Below are 11,151 nucleotides of genomic sequence, written 5' to 3'. Positions count from 1 at the left end.
ATGGCTGATGGGCATTTCAACTCCACTTACCCGCATTCTCCCCGTAGCCCTTAATTCCTTGTGACATCAAGAATTTATTAATCTCTGCCTTGAAGACATTTAGCGTCCTAGCCTCCACTGCACTCCGCGGCAATGAATTCGACAGGCCCACCACTCTCTGGCTGAAGAAATGTCTCCGCATTTCTGTTCTGAATTTACCCCCTCTAATTCTAAGGCTGTGTCCACAGGTCCTAGTCTCCTCGCCTAACGGAAACAATTTCCTCTCTGAGCCATGTATTATCTTGTAAGTTTCTATTAGATCTTCCCTTAATCTTCTAAACTCCAATGAATGCAATCCCAGGATCCTCAGCCGTTCCTCAAATGTTAGACCTACCATTCCAGGGATCATCCGTGTGAATCTCCGCTGGACACGCTCCAGTGCCAGTATGTCCCTCCTGAGGTGTGGGGACCAAAACTGGACACAGTACTCCAAATGGGGCTAACCAGAGCTTTAACCTTGCTGCCATCTCGCTATTTTATGCGAATATGATATTATCCTGTCTATTTGTTTAATATAACGCCTCTACCATTCTAATTTCCATTACAGCTTAGGGGAGACTGAGAGCCTCTGGGGTGACTTTGAACAATTCGATCAGCCGGACTGCGAGTGAGTCTGTCCGCATACAGAACATAGAATTGTGAGGCAAGTTTCAGTTCCACAATCTCCAACACCAGCCCCGCCACACTTGGCGATCAAGGCCCCGTTGTCACACTTTGCAAGACCATTCTCCACGCCGCTGCACTCATGGTGATCAGAAATCTCCTCTCCCCTCCCAATTACCTGCTTCAACAGTACCGCCCGCCCCTCTCCCCCTACCCCAGCTGGAAGTGTGCCCATTTGTAGTTCACAAGAGTTGGCCAGCTCACTGTTGGCAGCTTCAAGGCGTGCTACACCGCTGGGAGGCCCGGGGTGAAAGAAACTCCAGCCCACCATCATCACTTCCGCAGCTCTGTTACAGGGGAGGCTGGACCATAGCTGCCGCCGAGCCCCAGTCCCTGGAGCGGGAGCGTGCGAGCGACCGAGTGCGCGCCACCCCTTCCATCTCCCAGGAACGCGCGAAGGGAGCGAGGAGCGCGCGCTCGTGTTGCAACACATTTCCCAGGAACAAGGTTGAAAGGCACAGACACAGAGAGAGAGGTATAGTTGGGGGGGGGAAGCAAGAAGAAAAAAGCCGCGAGTCAGTGGTAAACCATCCGCAAGCCCTTTCAATGAATCATCTGAGGCCGGGATCTGGAGCGGACAGGAACATTACAGAATTAAGGAGGCTTTTGCTCTTGGCGTGTGCCGTACGCCGGGCTTGAGGTAAATCACGGTACAAGCTCGTCGTTAGTTTTTGTTGTATTTTATAGGGGAAAAAAAAAGAATCTTTCAATAGATAGCAAGAGGTGAGGGATGTTGGAGAGAAGGAGAAGCAAAGCCTTCAGCAATGAGGTGCGGTACTGTAGTTAGCATCATTTATCCCACCCGCCTCAGTGCTTCCACAGCCGCCACTGTGGCCGGCCCTGGTCGCTGTCCGTGGTGCTGAACCTGTTTCAAGGCTCGGGCTGGTCGCGCTTTCCCGTCCGCCACTCTTGTTCATCCTTTACCCGTTGCTGCATCTGAATGCACAGCAGAAGCTGCATGCAAACCATTTGATAACATGAGATTTCATTCGGAGGAGACTCCAGTGCATGCACTCGCATAACGGTACAGCGCGGGGAACGTGCACTGAATGAACACTTGCAGTGCATCCCCGGTCACATTTTGTTTTGCAATCTTGCTCGCATTTTTATACATTTTATTGAGAACTGCTTGCACGCCTCGGATGGTTTGTCATCTTGCGTTTCCCATTTCTGCTATGCCTTATCGTAGGCATAACTCAGGGCAAAGATCGCATGTGCTTTTGTGATGGGTTTACCTTCCAAATCCGCGGTCATAAAATCATAAAGGGGTTTAGAGTCGAAGTTTATATGAAGTGCTGCCTGCACCCCTCCTCCCTCTTGCGTTGGTATACGTACATTGCCCTCTGCTGCTACTTCATTTATTATACTAATGTGGCGCCTGACTTTAGTTTCATCTCATTTTCTTGTTTAGTTAAAAATCGGGAATCCGACAGCGGCTCAACACAGACCTTGCGATGGCTCAAGGAAATAGTTATGGGCAGAACGCCAGTAACAACGGTATGGCAGACGAATCGCCGAACATGCTAGTATATAGAAAGGTAGGCAAGTCAGTGGGGAAATGCATATAACTTGTGGCGGAAGATGCGGCAGCTTCTTAAAGCTACTACGTGCAGCACGTTGTTCGGAACCGATGATATTTTGTGGTGTGTCTTGCCTATCACTCTGGCTGTGGTTGGGAAGAATAAAATAGTCATTGAGCTGGATGTAATACATAGAATCCCTACAGCTTGGAAACAGGCCCTTCGGCCCAACAAGTCCACAATTAGGTTCCCCTGTTCCCGACGTGTCCCAACACGCTTGGAGCTCGGGGCGGTGGGGAGGTTTAAGCTAACCATTGATTGTTGAATGGTCATGCTGGGCAGCTGGAGAGCGCTTTCTTTCAGAGAGTATTTTAGGTGTGAGTGTGTGTTGTGTCTGAACGCTGCTGGAGCTTGGGGTTTGTCAGCATTGGGTCTCAGTCCTGAAGCTGGCCTTACGGACATAATGTGACGATTTAAGGTGACGGCACGAGAGTGACAGGTGACTGCAAAGCAAATCTGAGCCAGAGTGGGTACATATCCTAACCTCGCCACATGCTCACAAACAGTGGGCTGCAGCTAGCACTGTGTGAACTCGCAAGAAAGATGAGTTTGTATTAATCCGGTTGTCCTCATGAATCACACGCATTTTTAGAGCATTTTTTGCCCAACTACTTATGCTGTAGATTGTGGGGATGAATTAAATATCCACTTTATCATTGGCATGGGTCGAAAATATCTATCCAGGTATTTACAGTAACAAAATCATACATATTCAGCAGCATACGTTTTTATTGATGTTTATTTTTTTAAAAAAATGAGTTTGAGTTTGTACCAGCTGAGGGAAATACTTTGCAGATGGGGCAACATGAACTGAGATATACAGTCTTGACAATAGACCATAAGACTTTCAACATATGAACAGAAATTAGGCTATTTGGCCCACCAAGTCTGCTCTGCCATTCAATCGTGGCTGATGGGTTTTTCAACCCAATTTTCCTGCTTTCTCTCCATAACCCTTGATCCCCTTGGCAATCAAGAACTTATCGATCTCTGTTTTAAATATACTCAATGAACTGGCCTCCACAGCCTTCTGTGGCAATGAATTGCATGGTTTTACCACTCTCTGGCTAAAAAGGTTTTTCCTCATCTCCATTCTAAAAGGTCTTCCCTTTACTCTAAGGCTGAGCCCTCGGGTCCTTGTCTTTCCTGCCTATGGAAACATCTTCCCAATGTCCACTCTATCCAAGCCATATTCAGTCTTCTGTAAGTTTCAGTCAGATCCCCCTCATCCCCCTAAACTCCATCAGGTATAGTCCCAGAGTCCTCAAATGGTCCTCATATGTTAAGCCTTTCATTCCTGGGATCATTCTTGTGAATCTCCTCTGGACCTGCTCCAGGGCCAATACACCCTTCCTGAGGAATGGCACCCTAAACTTATCACAATACTCTGAATGTGGTCTGACCAGAGCTTTATAAAACCTCAGAAGTGCATCCCTGCTTTTATGTTCTCATCCTCTCAAGATGAATGACAACATTGTATTTGTCTCCCTAACTACTGACTCAACCTGCAAGTTTACCTTAAAAGAAACCTGGACTAGGACTCCCAAGTCCCCTTGTACTTCAGATTTCTGAATGTTCTCCCCATTTAGAAAATAGTCTTCATCTCTATTCTTCCTTCCAAAGTGCATGATCTCATACTTTCCCACATTGTATTTCATCTACCACTTCTTTGCCAAGTCTCCTAACCTGTCTAAATCTTTCTTCAGCCTCCTCACTGCCTCAATACTACCTGTCCCTCCACTATCTTTGTATCATCTGCAAACTTAGCCAGAATCATTCAGTTCCTTCATCTGACTCTTGCTGTAACAGTGGAGGTAGTCTTCCCAGGGCCACAGACATCACCTGTCGAAAATTATACAAAATTGAGCTGGAAAATGCGTGTAGATGAGAGGAACCAGTTCAGTGCAGATGTGGAAAGACATTCAATAGTAAACACAACTGTTATGTACCTCTTTGCTTTGCCTTAAAAAGTGAATTTGTGGTTTATTCTCTTCCCTTTGCATTGAACGCTTCAGTGGGGAAATGTTGGATTTGTAACTGAGGGAATGTCACCTCTTGAACTGCAACATGAATCCCATTTCCATGTCAACATTTAAAGCTAGTGTTTTTGCCTTATATGCAGGGATGCTAACTACAGAGTCAAAGACTTGCTGAGATTTATTGCTACACATTTTGCATTGTTTTTACAGAGTAAATAAGAGCATAGCTATGGTTACTATTCTAAGAACTTAAAAGAGCATTGCTCTGTATAATTTGCATTTGTAGTGTTCCTGATTTAAGAAATGATTGTTTGTACTAATGATTCACTCGTGAAAAATACAGAATGGAATTTCCCAAGATTAGTCAGTAAAATAAAGCTCAATATCATTGCTCACAATATCAGGTGACTCACTTGCAGATGACTGTCTGTCAATGACTGGCATGAAATCCTTGTTGACAAAAATAGAGAACATTAAGATGAATGTTTTCTTCTTCTGTTAAGATATTATTCATAACAGAACTGCATGACTGTCAAACAAAAAAATGATGCACTCCTGCAATATTCCTCTTAATGATTTTGAGAAACATAATATCATTTGTGGGAATAGTAAATAAGTAAACTGTAGAACAAAATAATGCTTTTACACTTTATGAAAAGCTGCTTAACTTGTGTAAATGACTAACATTAACCTAGCTGTGATATGCACTAAACTGCATTGTTTACAATTGAATAAAATATTTGGAAAGCCCACCTCACAGTCAGGCCATGGAGGTCCCAGTAGATGGCAGCATGGAGATGAAATACAAATAAATGAATTTCCATGAGTGACAATTGACCAAATACTGTACTTCTTTCAAAGTAAAAATGGTCATATATGGGATGCATATGTGTTTGAACTTTCAATTTTTATACACCAGTAAACAATATGATGAGTAACATTGTTTGCAATTCCTAAATTGCAATTTCATACATATACACAGTGTAGGGTGAACTTAATATATCAGAATTGAAACTTCAAATTTACTTGCAGATTCTTGTAGATCTGGGTGCAGTGGAGATAGAAAGTAGTACTCAGGTTAACCATGAGATATTTTCAATATAACTTTATTTTGTTATGTAATCAAATGAAACCATAAATAACTGGGACTATGGGAGTCAATGAGAATTTCAAGCTGTACCTAGAAGACTATTTTTCAACATTGTGCAATACCTCACATAGTACAGGGGGTATGTAGTAACTTACACATTTTTCTGTTAGGACTTAGATCATAATAAAGCTCTTCCAATTTTCGTTCTTTCTTTGAAGATGTTGATACATACTAATTTCCAGGAGTATTCAAATGGAGAAATGTATCAACTAACCTTGAGATATAGAAGAAATGCTTTAAATATTTTTTGTTTTAATTTATTTGTGGGATGAGGGCATTGCTGGCTTAGCCAGTATTTATTGTCCATCCCCTATGTGTACAGAGAGCAGTTAAGAGTCAATCACATCGTTGTCTGGAGTCACATGTAAGCTTGATCAAGTAAGCTTGGTAGGTTCCTTCCCAAAAGGGCACTAGTGAACCTGATTTTTGTTTTCAATGGTTTCACAACTATTATTAGACTCTTAACACTAGATTTTTATTGAATTCAAATTCTACCATAACTGGATTTGAACCCAGCATTGCCTTAGTTTCTGGATTAATAGCCCAACAAAAATACCGCAAGGCCATCACATCTCCCCTAACTGTGTAATTGGAGTTTGTAGTTAAATTGAACTCTAGGAAGAGGAAAAGCCAAGGATAATTAAACTGTAAGTGCTTAAATAAACAAAGTATGCCTTACAAGAATAGAAATCAAGTTGCAAAAACCACAGTTATAAAGATGACCTGTTAACAGAGGTAGAAAAATTATCCTTCTTTCCATAGATTTTTGTGAAACTCCCTTGTTAGCAAAGAGCTGAGAAGGTAGGCTGTAAACAAGTGATTTGGTATGTCTAAGTGCTGCAGTTCATTCAGAGGAGATCAATTATCTCCTCTGTATAAGGCTGTATAAGATGATTGACATCAAAAAGGCTGAAATCTCCAACTTCATGTCGTATGCTGATTGTTCAGTAGAACTGATATGATTTCTTTGAAAGTCAAGGATATATAAGATACTATTTCTGACACTAAGTTCATCAGTCTTTAGTTTTCAGTTGTTGCTCCTTAGTTCTTAATTTAGTGACTGTCATTTTCATATTTCTGAAAGCAGAGTTTGTAGTAGAAACCATGGGAGCTTTAGTCTTGCATATGCAGTAGAGTTCTTATAAAATTAAAATACATCTCCATTTGAGAGGAAATGGTTGGAAAACTTATACTAACTAGTTAGAGGCAGAAAGAAGTGTGCTCTTTAAGTGTACAAGTTCCTCTGAGAAGGCACCAATATGGATGACTGTTATAGCTTTCTGTAAGGTCCCACAAAACCACTCAGCTCAAATTGCTACAACAAAACAATTACAAGAGTAAAACTGGACACATCTTCAACCTTGGCTTTGGATTTGGAAAAGGCATGGTTTCCCCAAATTATCTTGAAAAGTCCTCCTTATTAACATGTGACAAAATCCTCAATCAGTGAAGCCATAGCTTGACATAGCCATAATCATAAAATAATTCCACTCACACAATTCCTCAGACCTCTCCACCACCAATGACAAGCAAATGCTATCCCACCAGCAAGTTAAACCCACCAGAGCTGACAACAGATTGGTCCAGTCATGAAGGAGTGACCTGGGAGTCTTCAACAGTACTTCTGGAGACCATGAAGTTGCATGGCATTTGGTCAAATGTAAACAAGGAAACATCCTGCTGATTATTACTTACTTCCTTTTCTCAAGTTAATGGATCAGTACTTCTCCATTTTGAACATCACTTGGAAGAAAACTGAGGTGGTACCGTGGGTGCAGAACATCAAAGTCTGTCATGAAGAATAGCTTGGCAGTGCCACTCTTATTTAGCTGTCCATGTCCTAAAGGGTATAGCTGTCAGATTGCGCCTGTAGCAAGTGGCAAGCAAACCAACCCACTAGACCTCACCCTCACAAATCTGTTTGTCATAAGTGTACCTGCCCAATCAATGTTGCAGTGCAAAGACCTTGAGAAGATGAAGTTCCATCTTCTTACTGAGGGCACTGGCCATCATGTTTTATGGCATTACCACTTTGGAAAATGGATACATTCAGAACAAATTTAGCAGTACAACATTGGACAACTATGAGAGACATAGTGGACCATCAGCAATAGTAGAAATGTCTTGCAAACAAGCCAGGGGATCAAACCTGGCTTGTTGAGGAGTGCAGGAGAGTAGCCAGGAGCTTCATTAGGATAACTAGATATTAGATGCCAATTTGGTGAAGCTACAACACAAGTCCACATTCTAAGCAGCAGAAGCAGTATGTTTCAGATAGAGCTAAGCAATTCCACAATCAATGGATCAGAGCCTAAATTGCAATTCTGTCACTGCCAATTTCAAGTAGTTGTGAAAACTTAAATAACTGGTAGGTTGAGTAGGCTGTATTAAAATTCCCATCCTCAGTGGTAGTAGAGTCTAACTCATGAATGCAGAATGCATAGTTGAATGTTTGCAAAAAACAGTTTTTCTGGAAATGCTTACTAGATAAATCCATATTGGCTAACTCCTAAAGATGAAGTCTGTCTCCACAATTTATAAAGAAACAGGTGGGAGCACTGGATACACAAAGCTATGGGCCCCAACATTTTGGCTGCAGTATTGGAGGTTTGTGTTCCAGAATAAGCTGCATCACTAACCATTCTCTTCCTGTGTTTTTATGGTTCTGGTATGCATCCAGAAAAGTGGAAAATTATTCAGCTATGTCTTGCTGATGGAAAGCAGGACATATCCAGTCTAGTCAGTTCTTTCCATTAGTACACTTCTTATCAATAGCAAACTGATACCAGCTTTCGTTGATGTGCTATCAATCAACATTTATTCACTAATCATCTACTCGCTGATGCTTAGTTGAATTCCATCAGGTCCATTCAGCTCCTGACCTCATTTCACCCTTTGGTCTAAGCATGAACAAAGAGCTAAATTGTAGAGGTGAAGTGGGAGTGACTAACCTTGACTTCATAACAGCATTTAACTGAGTGTGGTCTCCAGAAACCTTAGTGAAATGGGAAATACTTGGGAAAGTCTCCACGAGCATGATGAAAAATGATTTAAGTTGTTGGAAACAAATTATCTCAGTCCCAGGATGTTGCTGAAGTGTCCTTGGGCCAGCCATTTTTAGCTGTTTCATTGGTGTCCTTGTTTCCATCAAAAGCTCAGAAGTGAGGAAACCTCCTGCACAATGTTACTTTTATTCACATCATCTTAGATAATGAAGAGGTCAAATAGGCTTGTGGCATGACCCTGATTCAGGTTTGTGCTGATAGGTGATGGAAACCTTTATGCTACACGAGTGCCAAACAAAGACTATCTCTAACAAGAGGAAGTCCAACTTCTTTTTGACACTCATGGGAAGTTTAAACATTAGGTGTCTTCAAAATTCATCGAATCATAGAATCCCTACAGTGTGGAAACGGGCCATTTGGCCCATCAAGTCCACAATGATAAACTTCTGGAGTCATCATTGAGCAAAAACTTAATTGTGGTTAAAGGACAGATACTGGGCATGCTGTTGCCAGTGGCTCACCTTCTGGCATTCTGAAGCTTCATTCCAGCTACAAGGCAAAAGTCTCACAAATGCGAAGTGAGAAACAAAAAACTTTTTTGCACAACAAGTAAAGTTTGGAATGCACTGGCTGAAAGCAAGTAGTGAAGGCAGGTTCAGCTGAAGCATTCAAGAGGGCATCATATGTTTGTTTGAGTAGAGACAATGTCCAGGGTTACAGGGTTGCAGGAGAATGGCACAAAGTCATAATGCTCATTCAGAGAGCTTGTGCAACCACAATAGGCTGAATAGCCTCTGTCTACATTGCAACAATTCTGTGGTTCTTTGAAGTCAGATTTGTAATGGATTAATTTCCAATTGACTGTATGAGTATAGATCCAAGAACTCTGCACCATTCAGAACAAAGCAGCTCAGTTGAATGCTACCCATCCATGACCTTAACCATTTGCTGTCTCAACCACCAATGGAAAATTAACCACCCGGAATACGCACTGCAGCAACCTACCTAGATTTCTTCAAAACAACCTCCCAAACCAGTAGCCTCTATCATCTAGGAGAACAAGGACAGCGGATACTTGCTGACACCACCACTTACAGAGTTCCCTCAATGACACACGTCAACCTGACTTGGAACTATGGAGTCCCTTTGGCAAGGTGTCACAATTCTGGCATCCACTGGCTAGCAATGCTGTGGGTGGACCCAGATCACAAGACAGCACCAGTTTGAGCAGGCAGCTCATCACCATTTTCTCGAAGGCAGTTAAGAATGTACGTTGACTTTGCTAGCAACACCCACACCTGTGAATGAAAAAGCAAAAAAATCACCGAGTCCAGATACAGTAACAGGAAGGTGAATTTACCCAGGAGAAGCAGATATCATGTCTATAAGTTGAGATTACTGATGCTGCATTTTGGAAGGATAACACAATTCTTCGAGATATAGACAAGACAATCAGTTCACTCACACCAGTTCCTAAGGAGGATGTTTTCTCAGTGTAAGTATAAAAAAATTATATTTTGTGGACAGGCAGTATAATTCTGTTAACTTGTTTTTGATTTGAGGAATCTAGTCCAAAATTAATTTATCCACATTACATCAAATGCAGCTATCAACTTCAGTTGTATGTTATAGTTCGCAAGGATTAGTGCTGAAATACATATGAACTGTTGTTGTAGCATTTACTACTTATTTCATTTACTAAGTCTGTGCTAACACTTTGCTTACTCAATAGTTAAGTGCTACCATCTGGGATTCTAAAAATAATCATTGTTAACCTATCATTTTTTTGTCTGATTTACTTCTTGATAGTTTCAGGATCAGGTTATTTCATTCAGTAGCTTGTATTGATCCTGATTGGAGGTCAGCAGAGTAAATGCTAATGATATCTGACTTGACTGATATAAAATAGTTTGGTGCATTAAATATAGACATCCTGGTTAATTTCTAGGCATAAACTGATTGATAAAAGATCAGCAGTCCCGACAGAAGGAGTAACTATAATGAAGTTCAGGATTTATCTGATGCCCTTGCTGAATATTTTTGTTATGGTTTTAAGTGCGTTTTTCTTACAGAATTCAGTTGAGACTTCCAGCAAGTATACCTTCAGCATTGCTTGCAGGAGTCAGATGGGGTTGCCAATCTGAATTAGAAATGGCTGCAATGTCTGTAATTCCCCTCAATCTTCCACTTAGCATTCTAAATTATTGCCATAAGCTGTGTAGACTTTGGCTTTTATTTCAATGACCTATCTCCGTTCAGAATGAAAAGATATATTTCTCATGGAACCTTTTCATTTCCATTCTTCAGGCTTACAGCTTCACAGCTATATAATGTTTGGACTCTAAGAAGGTCTTCACAATCCTTGGTAATTTCTTACAAGTAGAGATTTTTCTCATTCACCATTATTTCCTTTTCACTCAGTTTAGGCTATGGAATAGACTAAAGTGTGACAGTACTAATAATTAAGAAGTCCATTGTCACTTTGCACTGGTCTTTTTTCATGTCAATGTTTTTTCAGGACAATAATAATATTAATAAGCACCCTAAGGAAATTATATCTTACCTTCTTATATGTTACACAGGAGTGCATATCCATGAAGGCATTCTGAGGAAATAATACCCCCAAGTGAGTTGACATGGTTCTGTTCTGTGGTTTTTAGCTTTGCTCTAACCCTCAATGTGTTGTTGCCTGGAAATGAGCTTAGGTTGTGCATTACCTTAAATATATAAAATGT

General features: G+C 41.2%; 1 protein-coding gene across 5 annotated transcripts in view; it reads left to right on the top strand.

Moving 5' to 3' along the window:
* Nucleotides 1-1,132: 1,132 nt before the first annotated feature.
* Nucleotides 1,133-11,151, top strand: part of LOC122552701 (regulator of G-protein signaling 7) — a 450,150-nt gene continuing 440,131 nt past the window's right edge. Inside the window, exons 1-2 of one of the 5 annotated variants that reach the window (XM_043695584.1) lie at nt 1,133-1,342; nt 2,114-2,240. In XM_043695584.1, coding sequence (XP_043551519.1) covers nt 2,157-2,240 — 84 coding nt within the window. In that variant the 5' untranslated portion in view covers nt 1,133-1,342; nt 2,114-2,156. Of the gene's footprint in view, nt 1,343-1,651; nt 1,727-2,113; nt 2,241-11,151 lie in introns of those variants that run through there. The other 4 variants (XM_043695581.1, XM_043695583.1, XM_043695582.1 and 1 more) reach the window with 4 other exon arrangements.

This window comes from Chiloscyllium plagiosum, chromosome 9 (assembly GCF_004010195.1).
Source record: "Chiloscyllium plagiosum isolate BGI_BamShark_2017 chromosome 9, ASM401019v2, whole genome shotgun sequence".
NCBI classification, from domain to species: Eukaryota; Metazoa; Chordata; class Chondrichthyes; order Orectolobiformes; family Hemiscylliidae; genus Chiloscyllium; species Chiloscyllium plagiosum.
The sequence above is the reverse complement of the archived record's forward strand: the minus strand, read 5'-3'. Positions and strand labels throughout refer to the sequence as shown.